The 20,942-nt window shown below is 45.3% G+C and overlaps 1 protein-coding gene across 7 annotated transcripts in view; it reads right to left on the reverse strand.

Annotated features, from left to right (window-relative positions):
* Positions 1-20,942, reverse strand: part of PAX5 (paired box 5) — a 138,854-nt gene that overhangs the window by 45,830 nt on the left and 72,082 nt on the right. For 6 of the 7 annotated variants that reach the window (XM_013129845.1, XM_013129844.1, XM_013129842.1 and 3 more), the window contains one exon: positions 16,088-16,217. In XM_013129845.1, coding sequence (XP_012985299.1) covers positions 16,088-16,217 — 130 coding nt within the window. Of the gene's footprint in view, positions 1-16,087; positions 16,218-19,760; positions 19,818-20,942 lie in introns of all 7 variants that reach the window. The other variant, XM_031051863.1, reaches the window with a different exon arrangement.

A 20,942-nucleotide genomic window follows, 5' to 3' on the forward strand; every position in this document is an offset into this window, starting at 1 on the left:
CATTCCAGGCATCAATTTCACTCACATCCTTAATACAGTGAAGAGGAATGGTGGAGTTTTAGGGAAAAAAAAAAAAAGGAGAGAAGAAAGGGAAAAATAAGTAAAAGAGAACATGAAGGAAGATTGGACAGGAATAATTACAAAGGTCAGAGAAAAGAGTCCCTTCAGGACAGTGTGTCTGATTATGAGGTCAGCGCTGCCCTGCAGCAGAGCTACCCTGCTCTACACAGTGCATGTGTGATGCTAAGCAAAGCTGCAGGGCACCCCTAGCAAACATGGGGAAGAAGAAGCCAGGACTGTGTCCTGGAAGGGTGATCAAATGACATGCTGCCTCCCCATCGCTACCCAGCCCTACAACCCTTCACACTGTCCAGTCCCTGCTGCCTGCATGCCTTTGTGCTGCTGATGTGCAAGGTCCAGAGCTGGAACAGAGGAATGACAGCAAGCACAGACAGCTGATGCTGCCCTGAAGCATCATTTTTGCAGCAATGGTGGTGCCTTCCTCACCATGGAGGCTGCATGCTCATTGTGTCCTCCAGGCAGGAGGGGGCTGATGCTCAGGCTCGTCAGAGTTCTGCAAAGCATTTGGCACTGTCCTGCACAACATCCTTGTCTCTAAAGTGGACAACCATGAATATGATGGCTGGATCACACATGATAAGGAATTGCCTGGATGGTCACACTCAAATGAGTTGCAGTCAATGGCTCAGTGTCCAAGTGGACATCAGTGATGAGTGGTTATCCTTAAGGGTCAGTATTGGGACTGATCCTGTTCAACATCTTTGTCAGCAACATGGACAGTGGGATCAAGCACCTTCAGCAAGTTTGCCAATAATACCAAGATGTGTGATACAGTCAACATGCTGGAAGGAAGGAATGGAATCCAAAGGGGCCTGGACAGACTTGAGGGGTGGGCCAATACCCACCTTATGAAGTTCAACAAAGCAAAGTGAAAGGTCCTGCACCAGGGCCGGGGCAATCCCAGCCACAGCTACAGGTTGGGCAGAGAAGTGATTGAGAACAGCCCTGAGGAGAAGGACTTGGGGGTCTTGGTTGATGAGGAGCTCCCCATGACCCAACTTCAGTGTGCACTTGAGCCCAGAAACCCATGTGCTGGGGTGCATCCCCATAGCATGAGCAGTAGGTCAGGGAGGGGATTCTCCCCTTCTACTGCACTCTGGGGAGACATCATCCCCCCACCCCCACCCCCCGCAGTCCTGTGTCCAGCTCTGGGGCAACAACACAGGAGGGATGTGGTGCTGTTGGAGATTGTCCAGAGGAGGCCAGGGAGATGCTGAGAGGGCTAGAGCAGCTCTGTTCTGGAGACAGGCTGAAAGAGCTGGGCTGGTTCAGCCTGGAGAATAGAAGCCTTAGAGCAGTCTTCAGTACCTAAAGGAGGGCTACAAGAAGCTGCAGAGGAGCTTTCCACAAGTAGTGACAGGACAAGGGGGAATGGCATTAACCTGACAGAGAGGCGATTTAGACTAGATATTAAGAAGTCCTTCCCTGTGAGAGTGGTGAGGATCTGGCACAGGTTGCCCAGAGAGCTGTGGATGCCTCATCCCTGGAAATGTTCAAAGGGCATTGGATAGGGCTGTAGAATACAAGGGAGTCCAGGAGAACTGCTCATTTTTAAGCACCACTTCCTCGAAGCCCAAGACCAACGTATCCTCACCATGAAGAAATCAGGCAAAGGGGGCAGGAGACCTTCATGGATCAGCTGGGAGCTCCTAGTAAACCTTAATCTCAAGAAGAAAATTTGTGGGAGGTGGAAAAGGGACAGTATAGTCCTCTCTCCCAAGTGACAGTACTATAGGAACATCATCAGGGTATGAAGGGATGTGATAAGAAGGCCAAAGCCACTTAGAATTAAGCCTAGCAAAGGACATCAAGGACAAGAAGAGCTTCTACAAGCATATTAGCAGCAAAAGGAAGATAAGGGAAAATATGGAGTCACTGCTGATTCAGAAGGGTGTCCTGGTAGCAGAAGACACAGAGAAGGTGGAATACTGAATGTCTTCATTACATCAGTCTTTACTTCTAAGAATGAACCTCTGGAGTCCCAGACTTTGGAGGTTAGAAATGAAGGCCAGAGAAAGGAAGACTCCCTGCTGGTCATAGAGAGCTGGGTTAGGGATAAGCTAGATAGACTTACACCCAGAAATCCATGGCCCTAATCATATGTACCCAAGAGTACTGAAGGAGCTAGTAGATGTTGCTGCCCTTCCACTCTCCTCCATCTTTGAAAAACCATGGAGAATGGGTGAGGTATGCACGACTGGAAGAAGGCAAATTTCACTCCCATCTACAAAAAGGACAAGAAGAAGGATCTGTGAAACTACCAGCCAGTCACACTCATCTCCGTCCCTGGAAAGTTGATGGAACAGGTCATTCTGGAGGTTATGACCAAGCATGTGGAAGAAAAGAAGGTCATCAGGAGTAATCATCATAGATTCACCAAGGGTAAATCTTGCTTGATCAATTCAATAGCCTTTTATGATGACATGGCAAGATGGGTTGACTAGGGGAGAGCAATGGATGTTACCTACCTTGACTTCAGCAAGGCTGTTGACATTGCCTCCCACAACATAGAATTATAGAATCATAGAATCACAGAATCATAGAATAGTTAGGGTTGAAAAGGACCTTAAGATCATCTAGTTCCAACCCCCTGCCATGGGCAGGGACACCTCACACTAAACCATGTCACCCAAGGCTTTATCCAACCTGCCCTAAAGCATTCACAGCTTCGCTGGGAAACCCATTCCAGTGCCTCACCACCCTAACAGTAAAGAACTTCTTCCTTATATCCAAACAAGGCCCACGTGGACAAGTTCCTGTGTGATGTACTCTAGGTTACCCTGCTCTTGCAAGGGGATTGGACTAGATGATCTTTTGAGGTTCCTTCCAACCCTTGGGATTCTGTGATTCTGTAAACTTACCCTGTTTAAGTTTGAACCCATTACCCCTTGTCCTATCACTACAGTCCCTAATGAAGAATCTCTCCCCAGCATCCTTATAGGCCCCCTTCAGATACTGGAAGGCTGCTATGAGGTCTCCACGCAGCCTTCTCCAAGTTGAACAACCCCAGCTTTCTCAGCCTATCTTCATACAGGAGGTGCTCCACGATCATCCTTGTGGCCCTCCTCTGGACTTGTTCCAACAGCTCCGTGTCTTTTTTATCCTCATAGGTAAGCTTAGGAAATATGGGTTAGATAAATGGACAGTGAGGTGGATTGTGAACTGACTGAACGGCATTGTTTAGAGATTGTGGTCAGTAGAATCCAGCTGGAGGCCTGTAGTCAGTGGTGTTCCCACAGGGATCAATACTGAGTCCGGTCTTATTCAACTTGTTTACCAATGACCTGAATGAAGGGCTGGAGTGCACCCTCAGCAAGTGTCCACAATAGCAAGTTTGCTGATGAAACGGAGCTGGGTGCAGTGGCTGACAAACCTGAAGTCTGCGCTGCCATTTGGTGGGACTTCAATAGCCTGGAGAGAAACCTAATGAGGTTCAACAAGGGCAAGTGCAGGGTCCTGCATCCGGGGGATTAGAACCCCAAGTACTACCAGAGGCTAGGGCCTGACCTACTAGGGAGCAGCTCAGCTGAGAAGGACCTGGGAGTGTTGGTGGATGGTTAAGTTAATTATGAATTGGAGCATGCCCTTGAACCAGGAGCGACCGGGGTGCGCTGGCAGGAGTGTGGCTAGCAGTCAAGGGAGGTGATCCTCCCCTTCGACTCTACTCTGAAGAGGCTACATCTGGAGAACTGTGCCCAGTTCTAGGCTCCTTGGTACAAAAAAAGACAAGAAACTACTGGAGAGTCCAGGGGAGGCCACAAGAATGATGAGGAGCAGGAGCTGGGCCTGTTGAGTCTAGAGAAGAGCAAACTGAGAGATGATTTCATTAATGCAGATCAGTATCTCAAAGGCGGGTGCCAGAAGGATGGTGCCAGACTCTTTTCAGTGGTGTCCAGAACAAGGAGCAGTGGCCATAAACAAAACACAAGAAGTTTCACCTCAACATGAGGAAGAACTTCTTTACATCAAGGGTGGCAGAGTCCTGGAATAGGCTGCCCAGGAGTGTTGTGGAGTCTCCCTGTCTGAAGACATTCAAAACCTGGCTGGACCCTTGGCAGAGGGTTGGACTGGATGATCTCCAGCAGTGCCTTCCAACCCTAACGATTCTGTGATTCTGTGAAGTCCAGGCTGGACAGGGCTTCGAGGGTCTAGTGAAAGATGTCCCTGCCCATGGCAGGGGGATTGGAACTAGATGAGCTTTAAGGTCCCTTCCAGCCCAAACCAGTCTATGATTCTATGCTGCAGCCAGGGGACCTTAGAGTGGCCACTATACAAAGAGAACACTTCAAAAAAGGCCTGAAGGAAGAGCCTTGCAGACGGAAGCATGGAGGCAACCCTGAAGTCTATGAACCTTTGGGTGACTTGATGCACCAGAGCAACAGCTTTGCACCACCCCAAAGGGCAAAGCACATGGACAGGCACTACTGCTGACCATATACTGACCAGAAATAGCTGATGGGTCTATTTCCAGGAGCCACAGGCTCTCCAGACAGCACAGGGTCCCACTGAGGCTCTGTCACCTGGGCTCGGCTAGTTGAAGTCCTGGATAGGCAAGATCCAGTCACATTTTGTTCTGTTCCAGTGTGTATCCCACCATTTTGGCTATCTCTGTGCCAGCATGGGACTAAGCTGAACCAGGACAAGTCTAGGTCTGCCTCTACTGACTAGTGTAGGCAGTTCAGGAAGCACAGGACATGACTCTGCTTGGCAGTGTACACCTACTACACCCATTCAAGAGCATATAAGTATCTGAGAACAGCTTGTGTCCATTCTCCATCTTTATTACAATATTAACAAAGACAGAAGGAGCAAAAGCAAGCCTTCTGTTTATTACTAAAAAAACAAATTTGCTGACATAGGGTGTCTCATCCACCTTCCACATATTTCACACCTCTTAATGGACTTTGCAATTACTGCAGCAGTATCTCCTGCCTTCCACCACACTCCTCCAAACTCTCAATCCTCCTGCAGATCCCTAAGTCTCAATGGTCCAAGACCAGCTTTCCCACTGAGGATGCTCACCTGTGAGGAAGCTACTATGTTTGAACCCACAACTGCCAGAAAATATATCCACTGGAGAGGGGATTACACACATATGTCCCCTCTTTAGAGGGATACTGTTTATGCACAAGCCTTTTTTTGAAGAATTAGTGCTCAAAAAGGTTACAGTGTCATCACAAGGCTAAGCTAAGCTCGAGGAATTTAGATTGCAGCAAAGAATGTGCAATGAAAAGAAAGAAAACTCCAGCCGTACCCCCGTAACCCTTTCATGCCCTCACTGAATTCACTTTTCAGCCACACCTTTATAAAAATCCCAAGCCATGTGTCAAGTCTATGGCAGTATTGGCAGTCCCTGTCCCTGCTGATTCTCATGGGATTTCCACAACCAGTATTCCTCATTGTTGGGAGATGTGCCAGTTTCATCAGGCAGCTCAAAATTAGGCAACTTGTATTTCGAAGAAATGCCAGTGACATTTCCTTTTTACCACTGCACTTTGCTTTTTGCATTTTCTTTTTTTTTATGTTGTTATTAATGCAGTTCAACATTTTTATGAGAAATGACATCAAAACCTGAAACTCACATATTTTTTCCTCAATGTAATACGAAGTCCTAAAGAAACCACAGTCCATTCCAAAAAGCCCAAAGTGGGTTTATAAAATCTCTATTCATAGATACACAGTGTTTTCCAGGGCCAGAACTACATTAGGAGTTCTTTCAAAGAAGACAGTAGGGAAAATAAGCAAGAGATTTTCTTCCTACTCTGCAATACAAGATGCTGCCCTTCTCCCAGAATGTGTTGCAGTATCTGAATCCTTTGGCTTTCTGTCCCTTGGGCAGCAATAAGCACTTCTGCCTGTTCCCAATAGAAAAGAGTAAGGAGTGTCAGTGGCATGGAGCTGCCAGAGCTCCATCAGCTCACACGAGATCCTTTTTATGTGCCAAAGCCATCTCCACTGACCTCCTGGACACCATGGCATGTAGCTGGGGAGCCAATCCCCCTGAGGACCACAGGGCTCTCCAGAGCTAAGCCTTTGGGAAACACCAACACTGCTCAGCACCTGGAAGCAGCATCACCCACCAATGCGACTTCGAACACATTTTGCAACCTTTCTTTCTCGAGTCCTGCTAAGTTTCTCCTAAATTTCTCCTAGATTAAAAATAAAAAGGCATGTTCCCATTCCAAAGTGATGGTATGGCAGTGCAAGCTGATAGCAGACAGCAAGCATCTTCCTGGTATGCTCTCCATCACCCAGAGGCGAGAATTGTCTCTGGTTTACCATTCTGTCTACTCACTTCCCAAACTGCCTGTCTGACAACTCACTCTCCCCTGCGTAAATACAGAAAACAGAAATCTTGTAACTGATCAGGTATCAGAAGAGAAGTAACATATTTGGCCAACTAAGGCCACCTATCACTGATGATGTAGCAAGTTTGGAGGTGTCTTCAACCACTTCAACCAAAACAATTACTTCATTCTAGAAATGGTATCTATGGCCTGATGCAGACTAACACTAGATTATTTTTGCACCATGCATACACGCAAATGCCAACACATCCCTCTACCCACCCAGAAATATCATTTTGCTGGCTTGCAAAGACATTCTGAAATGTTTCACTATTTTTGCATGCCAAAAAAAGCAATTTAGTGAAGCATTTATGCTAACTTGAGTGTTTGCCATTTTTTTTATTTCCAATTTGGAGATCTATGACAGATTTACAGCAGTTCTCTAGCAGTGAAAAATGCCATCTGTGGACTGTATTGTCCTCTGACTCCCTAAAGCAGCAATGTGGCAAGCTGCCCTGCCAGCTCTCTGCACCTGAAGCCCTGGAGTCCTCAGGCCAAGACCCAAACACCAGCAGAAGGTGCTGTGGGTGGTGGGTATTTTCCTCCCACCTGTGAGGAGCCAGTTTGATTCCCATTTTTCTCCAGGACATTTTGGACCAGGTTGAGCATGAGACAAGGCAGCTCAGCATGTTTCCAGATCAAGCCCCAGCCCCACTGCAATCAGGACTAGTGCAGGGGCATTAGAACCCTCATGTCATAATCCGCCTATCATGGCTGCTTGATTTAAAATTCTACTTATTATCCATATCACAGCAGTACCAGGGGCAGGGGGAAACAGAGTTAATAAATTAGAAATTGCAGAATCCTTCAGTAAAAGATGCTATGTAAATGCAAATTGTTATTATACATGCTTTGCACCAAAACATGTTTACCATAGTTAAATTCTACATTTAAATCCACAGCCAAACTCCCAACAGAGTGAGGCTGTACATCATCAAAAGAGACAGTTAATAACAGTAGGGTACAAGTCACCTTGTTTGATTTCTCAAATGCACTTGCTTTTTCTTAATGCCAAGATAAGAATTCATAAAAATTGAAAAATTCAACAGGGTTTCAGTCTGAATCTGTCCTGTCATTAAAAATGACACTTTTGTTTTTCAGATTGGCTGCCTTTCCATGGGAGTTTATGTGGTCTTTTTTCAAGTCTTTAACATGACAGGCCCTATTGGGAATGACTAATAGATTATTGGAAAATGCATCTGCACTTTTATCTATTAAATGTAGACACTTAGCTGTAAATCTAGCATTATGTCGTACTAAAAACCAGCCATTTACCAACACAAATTTGCACTTCAAAACAATCCCACAGAAATTAAAGTGTAATTTGGTGATGATGTTTGAACACTGATCAACATTTTCATGTAGAGACAGATTATGTGACCAAAACATAATGACCTCAAAAGAAGACTTTTATTATTCCTATTACAATTAGCCAACAAAAAAATTAACAAGGCATTTTTCCAGAAGAAAAAGCAATTTCAACAAAACCAAACCTTTTCTTTACTTTCTTCAAAACTATTGATTTTAGGGGGAAAGAAAAAGGGAAGAAGGAATTGCAAAAAATGTTGCATACTCTTTTTATTTCAAAGATTTACAGTGGGACATATAAATTGTTTGCTTTGAAATTACTTTCCATTTAAAAATTGCAAATATTTTTAAATTGTAAGTTAAAATATTCAAAATACTTTCATTTCACTAGTGAAAACACAGCGGTAAAACTGCCACTTGGCAATATTTCAGAAAATATCAACTGCAATGATTCCCCCCAGGAATCCTTCCTCCTCTCTGTGGGGCAGGACCATCCCACCCACACAGGGCTAGCGTAAGCTAAGTGTTCCTCATTCTCTCAATAGTCATTTGAAAGAAACAGGCACCCTCTGATGAGGATCTTTGATATATAAAAATGCATGGGATAAGTCACCTTCTGCAGATGCTTTCTCCTTACTACAGGAGATTTTGCTAGACATGATGAGCCACTGACCTCCTAAATGGTGAGAAATCAGTGAAGAGAGTCCACTGCTACATCGCTCCCAAAATGCAAAGTAGCAAATATATTTAAGGAACAAACAGTGTTTCCTAATGAAACCAGGTTCTTTCATTGTGGTCAGCAAGACACAGATTTAGACATAAATTCACATCAATAAACTACAACAGCAAAATTAACTAGATGGAAGATTTTGGAGGTTGTTTCGGGGGGCAGGATTTTTTTTTTTTAAATACAGCAATAGACAAAATAAGTATCTTCTTTTTCCCCCAGGAATCACCAAGAGCAGATTTCACAATACATTTCCCAACATTACTAAGGCATGTCTGGACTTCACATTAATGAAATACTGACTCTGTACCATATTTTTGCATCTCTAAAATAACAGTTGTCTTCACTATGAACATCAGGTGTGCAAGAAAGAGTGAGAAGTCCTATTTCACTACGTGTTCCTCAAAGGTATGCATTGGGACCTTTATTTTTGCTTCGAAGTGTCTCATTATTTTTTATGTGGGACATAAAAAGTACTGTCTCAGATCACATACTGTTTAAGTGCTCTACCTAGATATACACACCTCACCACACGCCACTCCTGCAGCTTCTTACTCAGACTAAATTTTTGATTTCTCTAGCGTATGCCTAAGATACCTAATTTCCAAAGTCGTAAAAAGGAACAGGCCAGATTCCAGGCTGCTTAAACTACCTCAATGGCCTCTTTTCTCCTGACACTCTCCCAGACATTTCCACAGGGACATAGCCTTTGCGGTATTAATTGGAGAGCTTCAGTCTGGTCAAGAATCCCAGGGAAAGTCTGTGAGAGCTGGCATATTTGCTGGATGGACAGAGAGCCAAGGATGAGGAAGAACAGGAAAAAAGAAAACAAATGAAATATGTGAAAACAAATATCCATGGTTTTTTTTATATCTAAAGAATGTTCCTTTAAACACACATAAAAACAGAGCAAAACAAATGGATGAGAAAGCTTCCTCACCTATCTACTTCACTCCCAGGCACATCCCCGTACAAGCAGAACCTCAGAAGGTACTGGTAGTCCTGGCTCCAAGACTGCAGACTGTCCTGGACACAATCCCACCAAAGTAAACACCAAGTTCCTACCCAGCAATGTGGAAGCACTCTGCCTACCACAGAAATGGAAATCATCCAAGGTTAGAAAGCAGCTCTGGAGTTCATCTTGTCCAACAATCTTTCTTGAAGCAGGGTCACTTCAAGCAGGCCTCCCAAGACCATGTCAAATTGGGTTTTGAACATCTCCAGTGATGGATACTCTGCTTCCTCTCTGAGCAGCCTGTGCCAGCGCTTGACCAACCTCATGGCAGAAACATTTCTTCTCATGTGCAAGAGGAGTTTCCCTTTTTTCAGTTTGTGCATGTGGCCTCCTGCCCCATTACTGGGCATCACTGTGAAGAATTTGCTTTGCTCACCCTCCCTCAAGTATTGATGCAGGCAGGGAAGGCTCCCTCTGCAAGCTTCCCCTTCCCAAGTGCAAACACTCCCATTGCTAGGAGGGCACACCATACTGCTTCTAAGCATACATACAAAGTTTCTGGCCCCTTCTCTGCATCCTTCTGCTCCATTTGCTAGCTGCTCCCACTCTGGCTTTCTGTTAGGTGCACTCCGGCCCTGTCACTTGCATAGGATCCCTCCTCATCACTAGCTTAAAAAGGGCTTGATCCTCCCTAATGAGGAGCCAGCTGGAGATCAAAGCTCAAAGAACCCTTTGATGAGGAGTATCACGACCAAGTGTTACAGGATTCCCTAACTTGAGTGATGAAAAAAGTAGATGTCTAGTGCAAACTCAGTGCCTAAGCTCTAGCCTGTGCAGAGAGGAAGGTGTCTCCAGACTCCTCCACCCAGAAGCTAGTTTTTGAGGTTGCTCATATGAATCCTCCATCCATAGGCTGAGAAGTATCTGTGCTGTTCTTTGGGAAGTGATCTGCATTCTACATGCCACTTGTTTTCTTGTTAAAAAGACAGGAAGCCCTTTTGGATTGCAGTGATCTAAATGCAGTATTACCAGTGTTTAAACTTGGCAAGAGCTTAAACTTGGCCTGGGATTTTAGAGGAGTCGCTCTCTTCCTTCTTTTGAAGGCACCAGCATATCCACACTGACTACAACATCAGACTCCTAAGGGACCATCCATTTTTGGCAAAGTTTCCTGTCCAACTGCAGTGCCACTTCATTGTGCCTAGCTTCCAAAATGACCAACAACATCTGCCATTCAGCCAAACCTGTAGAAAGAGTGGCTCATACACTGCAGTCACAGCATGATGCGATGAATAGAGCAGGATAAAGAGTAAGGAAAGGCTTTTCCTATACAACTGAGCACTCCTAAGGAAAAATATGCTGGGAGGCCAGATGAGGACAATATGTTGCAGTGGAACAGTAGAGAGGAACAGCTCATTTTCCGACATGCATTTATCCCATCTTAGCATTTTCCTTTCCTAACTACAAAATATTTGACAAAATACGCAGGTTTATGGAAGGTTAAACATACCCCTGTTACTTGCATTAACCACAGACCTGTGGCATCTATGAGTAATATGCTAGCAAACTGTACTACACCTAAGGTGCTGGATGCATCCACACTAAAGAAAAAGTCAAGCTGATAATTCCAGGAGTGGAGGAGTCTGCTCAGCATTTGTTCCAATTGCTCTACATTCAGTTCAGTCTCAGATTATATGTGTCTGGTGACTTAGTCCAGCAATCCAAGCCAGGAAACTGAGAGGATAGCCCTTGAGAATGTCTCTCCTTCCCCATCCCTCCAGATGACAAAATGACTCTGCTCCTGGTTTTATTCTGTTCCCGCCTTTTGGTGTGCATATGAAACATACAGGAAAGCCAATGCATTTGACTTTATGGGGACATTGTCTCCAAGGCAGATCCCATGAAGGAGCACATACGGTTATATTGCTTGTGTGGTGTGGCTACAAGGAGCAACTTGTTTGTATCTGGCAGAATCTCAGCCTCTTCTTGAGTGGGTGTGCAAGCTGCAAAATGCACTGCAACCTTCTCATCAGCACAGCTGCAATGGGATGTGCTAATCAGGCTGAAAGCCACCACATTGGAGAGCACCCTGGCATTGATAAGGGAAAGCAGGCAAGCAAAGGGTGATGGAGATGTCCCAGCATCAGAGAAGACCAGGCTCCTCAACTCCAACATCTGCTGGTGGTGTGGAACATGAGAGAAGTCCACTGCCAATGCTTTGCTCTGTGCTGCTTCTTTTAACGAGCAATACAGAGTTCACGGTGTTGTCACTACAGAGAAACATGCTTCCCTGGCTGCAGAGTGAGGCTGGCCAACAGTAGCTTCTGGCTTTACTAATGCAAACTGACTTTGCAGCCAGAGCTGCCTGCAGGTCTGTCAATCTGCCAAGCGAAGGTGTCAGGTTAGCATGACTTTGTCCTCCCAAAGTGATACTGACCATGCTGAAATGAGCAAGCCAGAGCAAGGAAAATGCATCTGCAGGTAATTAGTAACAATCACAGCCTGCTTGAAAACTGCTGACTGCAGCATTAATGAGCTGGGCACATGTCATTGGCTTGTAAATGGAGAGAGCAATTATGGACCATGGCAGCAAACAGTAAGAGAAGGATGGTTTGTTTTAGACTTCATATTTAATGTGGCATTTAAAAAGGATGAAGAGAAATTGAGTGGTTCTCTAATCAAAGGTTTGGCTGGTGGTCCATAACACAATAGAGTTAGTGGATGAAGCAGTACTGAGAATTGTCACTAAATTTTTCCTTAGGCATATTCTGTCAGCAAGTAGTGGCACAAATGCTAATTCATCTTTCATCTTCATGAAATATCCCAAATACTCTGATCTACCAGCTTTCTAAGAAACAGAAATTTTACATTTTCTACCAAAAACTGCACAGAGGATCTTTTGCATCTCAACACTCAACATTGTTTTGCTGCCCATGCTACAGCCAGGCAACAAGAACAATGGAAGACTGTGATAAGTTACTTAAAACATCCATTCTCAGTTTTATTTGCATTAACTTCTTCTATGGTCTGTCTTACAGACTGACAAGACAAACTAGACTTAAGTCTCTTCACATACAGCACCCCAGAAAGTCTCCAGACTTGCTCATCAAAACTGACTAAGCTTGAATTGCAGATACCAGCTAACTAAAGGAGAAAAGTGTTCCTGGATCAAAATCCTGTATGTCATTATTTCAAGTTCTTTATCCACAAAAATGTGGCTTTTCAGCCCTACGCCCATCAATAGCCCCATTCAGTGTGGAAGCGTCAGGCAATCACACATTCACAGCTCTGCTTCCACACATCAGAAGAGCTCCTTCTACAAACAGCATATTCCACCAAAAGACTGTTCTGGATACTACAACTCATATTGCAGCAGCTCTTGGTCTCGTGACAGTAAAGCTGTTACAAAAGTGTTTATAATCTGGGCAGTTGAAAAGTGAGGTCAACCTCTCAAGCCATTAGCACCACAGACTTTGGGCATCTTGTGGACCTTTCACCAGCCACCCATCACTTTTACAGCTGAAAGCACATTATCTAGCATGACTGAATCAAGTTGTGCCCCAAAGCTTTCAGTTTCCTGCTCTGAGTTTGCTTGATGCACCACAGGACAGCCTGTATGGAACAAGAAAGAGTAAAAACACGCAGAAAACGATCTATCAATTAAAAGCAACCCAACTTCCTGAATATCAAGAAAAGACTGGAGTTCAGGTTAGCCATTCCTCCTGTAACAGGGAGCAGTTTGCAGGAGAAATGCCATCATGACCTCCAAGTCTCAGGCTCCTTCCTGGTGGACAAGGGGCTGAGGTCCAGGAAATGGTTCTGACAGGACTCCTCTCATGAGCCAGTGTCAGACCACCAAAGAGGGATTATACAAAGCTGACAATCTTCCAGGGGTTGCCTGCCTTATCTCTCACCTACCCACACACACCCAATCCCAGTTTAGGAATACCTAACTGCTGAATTTTATCGTAACTTTGGTCAGACCATAGACAACAAAGTTCCCAGAAGGGAGAGTACATGATGTATTAACAAACATTTATTTGACCTCACACTCATAACCACTGCTATGTATCACTGCTCAGTTCCTCCTGATTTTCACTGATACCTGCAACAGATGAAAGGCCCATAGCAATATGCAGCTTTTCTTTACAAGGGAAAAAAGGTCAATAAATGAATCCCCTGTCCCACCAAGGAAATAGGCTGTAGAGAGAGCCAAGACTGAAAAAATCGGTTAATTCTGGGGAGAAAATAAAGAAGTCTGTCCAGACCCGTGGTAAGAAATGCACCACCAAGTGTGCTGCAACTTACATGCTATGCACATTACAAAGTATGGCTTGCTGCTTAAATCTTCCTGCTCCCAAAAGCCTTCACATCTAGTTGACTCCTAAGGAAGGACTCAGTGCAGAGAGCACAACTTCGATATACAGTATGTGCCCAGCACTACAGTGCCCAGATGCTGCCAGAGGCTTCTGGGCACTCCCAGAGCACAAACAGCACAAAATAGCTACTGTAGGTGTAACGAAAGGAAAAAGGAGGATAACAGTTAGAAGTCTCCTCCAAAAATATATCAAAAGGTAAATGGTTTTAGAAGGTTTTAAAAGCATGCCATTTTTATTAAGACAATATACTCATGTAAATCTAGGTTTTATGAATGAAGGTGTTAGAAAACTCTACACAATATCAAATTAAAGATATAAATAGCTAGTGATTTGAAAAATGTGTTCTGTTACAGTTCTCACCATGTCACATTTAAGACCAATGGCAGGATTTTTTTCTAGACTTGATACTCATAAAGCCTGCTCCACATTTTTATGAGAACTAGTAAATTTAACATTTGAAACTTCTGCTCAAGTGTAGCTAACATCACATGGAAAACCTACACAAAATCTGTATTGAGCTCTGCAGCACCACTTCTGTGGTCAGTTTTACTCTAACACCATCAGTCAGCTCACCAAACTCTAAGGAAGTAGTAACATGTGAAGCATGAGAATTACTTAAACCAGCGTAAAAGAATGTGTGCTGCTGAAGTATCAAATTAAAACTAGAGCTCCAGGCTGAGCTTCCTTTGGCCAGGTGCAGAACTTGGATAGGCAGCTCCTCAGAAGAAGACAGAAGAGAGACAGCGTTGCCCACAGCACCCATGTGCAGTCCAAGATACTGCTGGGCTGTCCTCACCAGCAGAACACAGACACCTCTGATGGGGCATCAGGCTTGTCACAGGGACACAAATTTGGACAAGCAAGAGACAACCACCCAGAAGATTAACAAAGGCCAACAGGACACCCATGATGTGCAAAGGCAGCCCATGTGTTTTGTAGTAAGCAGGACTTCAGGCTTTTAAGATAAAGAAATTTCTGCAGCAATTACAGAATAGTTTGCCTTAGGAGACATTTCTTTCTAACCTTCATACACTGTAGAGTTGGCTTATTACCCCAAACATGATGATTCATGTTCCTTCTTTCATATTAGTTTTAGATTCCCTCTACTCTATGATTCTATATCTACCCATGCTCTATTTCCCTACCTGTTTCAAGCCACACATGTCCAGAAATCCCTTTCTGTCCATCCATCCATCCATCCCTAGACACCTTCCTTACCTATGAGTCCAACGCCTGAACCACCCACTCAGTTCCAGTTATTTCAACATTTCCCTCCCCTTCCACATCAAGGTAAACACGGATTTCCTTAGGGAATCCTCTAACTGCTTTAGAATATTCCTAAACTTTTGGCAAGAAGCACCGAAGACTGATGCCATATTGGGTTAAAACAAATCTGTGACAACATTAGTTTTCAAAACTACTCTCCCACTAGATGAGACTGTAGCACTTTCAAGATACAGTAATACTATATTAAAAACAGCACCATCTTCCCTTCAGCAGCAAAATAAAGAAGTAAATCTGTTCTTTAAGAAAACAGAAAATCTGATGATGAAATCTGCACAGATTAGACACAAGGACAGAAGTAACATACAGAGGCAACATGCACATGAAACAGAGCCTTAAATTTCAAATCCTTTTTTTCTGAATTCCTACAATTCATTCAGGATACAATTTCATCATTTTCTTACCATTTGGGCAGTTTCCTTCCAAACAATATGGCCAGTCCCAAATAACTAGGTGACCAAAGCATTTATCAAATTCTATCTGTTCCTTAACTTTCAACCTACACCTGCTAAATAAATGCAGATGATGCTGCATTCCCTGAACAAACAATTTTGCTTTTCATTTAAATACCCAGCCTTAGTGTACAACTGCAATTCCAAACATGGTATAAAACACAAGCATTTGCAGAAATTAAAAGCATTTAAAATTCAGGCTAGTTTGAACTGCCATAAAAACCCTAACCAGTCAAACATACCAAGCACCTTTATGAAAAATGAGCAACAAAGCCAAACGGCAGAGGCAAGCATTCTGCTTTTCAGCATGCAGATTTGGGGTGCACATCTCTTCCTAGACAAGACGGATGGATGCTTCATCTGTTGGCTCCCAGTGAAAAGTACTGATTCATAAAAAACATGCACCTGACTTTCAACAGAGCTGCTATGAAATCACACTTTAAAAGAGACTTCTGAGCAAACATCTCCACATCTGACAAAGTACTCCATGAAGAGCACCACCGTGCAATGTGCACACACTCTGCATCACTGACTGGTGTTGGGAAATCACTTACCTGTGACTATAGGGTATGACTGAGGCCCAGGAACATTTGCTCCCAGATCTGCAGAAGTAGGGCTGGTTATATTGGCTTTCATGTCATCTAATCCACCAGCTAATGATGCCATGGCTGAATATTCAGTTGCCTGGAAAAAGAAACAAAAGGCATTTTAGTGATAATAAATGTACTATTCAGGAACTCTTGTCTGCATGACAAAAAGTAGATGCAATGCAACTTAAAAATCCTTTTTTCAGTCAGTTTTTAAGGCAATACCCATTTACACAGGGCTCTGAAGCCTTCAAAATGCTCACTAAGTGGGTCTGTGCTTATCACTGATGTTCTCGGAGAACAGCAAAACAGGCTTTCTTTATCAAACCAAAGCCAAACTGATCAATATGTAGAAAGGTTTTCCTTAAAGAAGGAATTTTGTAGAGTAACGGGAGGCTGTAACTGCGGAGTGCAAGTTACTTGCTTGTTAGAGGAAAACGCTCATGCCTGTGCCAGTTAACCCATATTTCAGTGGGGTCATCTGAAGAGACACACACTGATGAGCATGTGGGAACGGGGAATCCCATTTCCCCTCTTCTCTTGGGAATGCTGGGTCTCATCATCTCCAAAGAAATAAAAATGTCTGCTTAGGGGAAGGATTTTTAGCCAACTGTTTCTAAATCCAAGTTATTTGAAAATAAATCACCTGACTGTTATAAGGATGCTTTCTCATCTCATGGGAATTTCTTAATCACATTAAAGCTATAGGAAAAGTTATAGGAAATAAATGCAGATACTCAGAAGTCAAGATTCTTTCTGTCCCATAAACCAGTAGAAGTCCATGTAGCCATGACAATCTACAGCAAGTGAGGCTTATCCACACATCCGGAAGGACTTACATGTACCCTGCAGAAAGATTACCTCCATTTGCCTTTTTTAATTATTTCTTATCATCAAGATCATTCACATGGAAGTGGGAAGTTTCCTTTCTAAGTTCTCCCTTTCCTTGCTGTTATGTGCGCTCTAAGTTTTAACCTTTATTTGTGAGATCGTAATCATGCCAGTAACAACCGGAGGATGACAACTTCAAGTGAAGAACAGCAATAGAAATAGATAAACTGAAGAACAACACTCCAAGACTGATCCCTGCTGTATTTCTGCAGACTAAGTCAATGCAGAAGCTGTGCAGAACTTAAGCAACATAGGAGAACCCAGAACTGTGTGATTTTTTTGAGTGACCAATAAAAAAAGTTAAGGGTTTTCCTTTTTTTTTTTTTGGTTGTTTTTAAGAAAACAGAGGTTGATCTGAGTGAACACATCTTTCTCAAACTTGAGAGTTTCTCAGACATGCCCAAGAAGCCGGCACATACTCTGGTATTTGCCACAAGCTCACTACTTTGGATCAGATATATTTGTTTATGTCTCTGATGCTCAGTTCTTCCTCAAACAGAAGTTAATTTACAAGGATGACCCCCCACTATCAGGCCTGTGTTACTACACGTTTCTTCTGTGCATGCAATTTGTGAGGCATGAGTATGCTCTGTCACCCTGAAGGATCCCCCATGCAAACTTCTTGCAGATAAGCGTGTCACGTATGTTTTGTCATTGATTGTGGCTGGCAACCCTGTCCCTTCACCTGGCCCATAGATCAGCAAGTCAGGGGCTTCTGGGCTGAAGGCTGCCCAGAAGGCTGTCTCCTATGGTCACCCCTAACCTTCTCATTAAACTTGTCCTGCTTCTCAGCCCTTTCAGCTTATTCCTCCTCCAACACTCTCCATGCCCTCACATTTCCCTTACCTTCATGCACCCAGCCCCTTTTTCTCTACCACCACTACCTTGAAGACACATGCTTCACTTCTGCTACAGCCCCACTTCTGCACTCTGGGGAGGATAGCCCCTTGAGCATCCCTCGACTGCAGGGGATGTCAGCGATGGTCCCAGCCTTCCTCCTTCCTGCAGGTTCTCATTCCAGGATCTACCAATGAAGATTGCTCTTCAGCCTTCCCACGCCACTCCATGATGTCCTACATCTGCAACCCCACTTTCCCCTTCCCCTGGGTATGTGCATGTGCAACGGCACCATGGGGGTTTTTCAATCCCTAATGTGAAAAGGCATTGTAGGAAAAGCCCTCCATAGATGTCTAATTTCACCTGCACTGCTCTAAGAAAACCATAACCACACTGTATCCAGACTATCTTCCCACGGCACACCAATGCATCACTCCCCACAGGCAGGGTGTGATTGTGACTTCCAGGTTACAAACAGGGAGCAGACCACTTGTAGTTTGGGACGAAGCATCCAGCTGTGCCACAGCCTGGGTCACACACGGGGCCATGGCAGGGGGTGCACGTCCAATGCCATTGCCAAAACAGGATTCTGGGGCTACCGCTCCTCACACAAACCCAACCAGTACCAGACTGAGACCCTGCCTGCAAACCACAGACACTGGAGTCCAGAGCAGATGCTGAAACAACACAGTTTGCTTCCTTTCTGGGGTCTGATGAACTGACTTAGGAGTAAGGGGGACCAGGCCTCACCTCTGAAGTTAATGACCAGGAAGCACAATGTCAACAAACCAGGAGTGTGGCCCTTCAAGCATGGAGGCATTGGCCCGTTTCGTTCAGAAACATGCAACTATCAGGGTGCAGCACACCCCACTGGGGGCTAGGGCAGTGGTAATCCATGCTCATCCATGTCACCCCACCACGGAGAGATTGAGGAATGTGCAGCGGCAGAGTCTTCCTCCAGGCATGGCTGCCCATCTCACCAGCCTGCAGCAGCACAGCCCCAAACCATGCAACCACTTCTGAGGACTGAAGCGCCTGGAAGTGTTACGCTGTCAAGCATGGCTTGGGTAGAGAGCTTACAGCTGAGCAGTATTGCTGCAGAGCTCCAGATGATGGAGGTGTGACAAATGGAGTCTTGGGATCCCTCCCACTTTTGGTCCCAGTAGCTTGCTGCAGTCTGGAAGTGCACCTCCATTAACTTCTCCCATGGTAAAAATAGTGGGGTTTTTCAGGGATTTTTGAGCTTCTTCCCTCTTCCCATGGCAAAATGGTGCCAGCATTCCTCATCAGACCCACCAGCAGCAACACTGAGCTTTCATCTACTACCATGTACCTACCACCATCACTGCTCCCAGCTGACCTCCCAACTCCTCCAACAGTCCTGGTGTAGAAGTGAGCCCCTTTATCACATCCACCTCTGCAGTCACAGCCATCTGCAGCCCTCCTTGCTCCAGTGTAGGGGCCAGGGGGGCCACAGCACCCCCTTAAGAAGTAGCAAGCCTCACTGGCACTGGGGGTTCACAGCACCAGCAGTTCACCCAGTCACAAGGACACAGCAGTGTCCCCTGTTCCCATTCCCTTCAGGCTGAGTTTGTCCTTCCAGACACCCTGTCCAGACAGGACATGAAATCCCAGGCACAGGCAGCATTCATGGAGCAGCCCCTTACCTCACAGACCCAAGTACACCATCCTGCCAACCCTTCCCAGGAGACTCTCCAGCCACTCGAACAGGCAGCAGAAGGGGTCTTATATTTAGGTCTTCCACTGGTGAGCTGGAAGTGCCACTGGCAAGGAGCAGCCCGGAATGGCCAGGCATGGCCAGGGGTCCCTCCCTGCACAGCAGGAAGCCTGGCCTGCTGCTGCATGATAGGTGAAAAAGCAAGAGGCGGGTGTTCAGTACCCTAGAAATTACCTGAAAAATGACTGCCTGCGGTTGTACCACGCACTGTCTCATCAGCATGGAGCACCACTGCCATAGCATGGAGGAGAGAAAACACAGACACATGAAACGAATATATATAGGAGAGACTGAGAAGGACAAACCAAAAGGAGGGGCAAGGCAGGGTTTCATGTGCTCTCCCTAGCCCATCCTGCTCAGCCCAGGCACATGGGACCTGGGTGCCTGGCAGGCAGCCAGGGCTGGGCTGCCCAGCAGGCATGGCACCCAGTGGGGAGCAAGTGGGTGGTGAGGACAGTGGTGGTCCCTGCATGTACATGGGCAGCAGCACACCTACCCTTATAGGGTCCTTCCCTTCCAGCCTTCACTGCAGAGTGCAAACAAGAAGGTTTCTGTGCTGGGTGAAGTTTCACATGCACTTCCACTGCAAAAAAAATCTTATTTCTAACTATTATTCCCTAGGGTGGGGAAGGTGATGGGCAGGTGGAGAGAAAAGGGGTGCAGCAGTGTTTTGGTACCATTTTCAAACAGTTAACACAGTGTGTGAGCAGGAAGGGTCTGTTGTCTCCTGATACACTACAGTGAAGTGGTAGACAACCCGTCACAGGCTTCACTCTGTGCTTTTCTTAGCAAAGATGCCTGAGCATATCATACTGAAAGGTCAACCTACCATACACATACAGCAATTTTCTCTTTGAGATTTTCCTTGAATTTTATCCAAAAGGGCCAGGCAAAGATGGACACACAGTGGGTGCTTCCTGAAAGAGCCTGGTTCTGGGGTGCCAGCACAGGAAACTCAGGGAGGTCCCATGCCCTGTGGCACTGCTGCAACCCAGGCAGCAGGAGGCAAATGCATCCCCCTCGTGCCCCATCCTTTTTGTGGGGCACAGACCCTGCACCCCTCTCGAGAGACTGCACCAAGCATAGACAGAACAGAGTTTCCTGCTGTGCAGGGCAAGCAGCCATTGAAAGGAGCCAGCTGGCACCCACTGGCACCCTCATGTGTTGCTTCTTGCAGCTACTCAGTTTTCCAAACCACACCTGCAGAACTCTGGACAGACTTGATGAGACACCTCTTGTTCCCCCCTGCTGCTGGCAGGGCTGCCCTTGGGCTCATGGCGCTGCCCAGGATGCAGCAGCAGCAACTCAACAAAGGCTCAGACTACCAGAGCAATGTGTCGGCTTGGGACTTCGGGT

Source organism: Melopsittacus undulatus, chromosome Z (genome assembly GCF_012275295.1).
Source record: "Melopsittacus undulatus isolate bMelUnd1 chromosome Z, bMelUnd1.mat.Z, whole genome shotgun sequence".
In the NCBI taxonomy this organism is placed as follows: domain Eukaryota; kingdom Metazoa; phylum Chordata; class Aves; order Psittaciformes; family Psittaculidae; genus Melopsittacus; species Melopsittacus undulatus.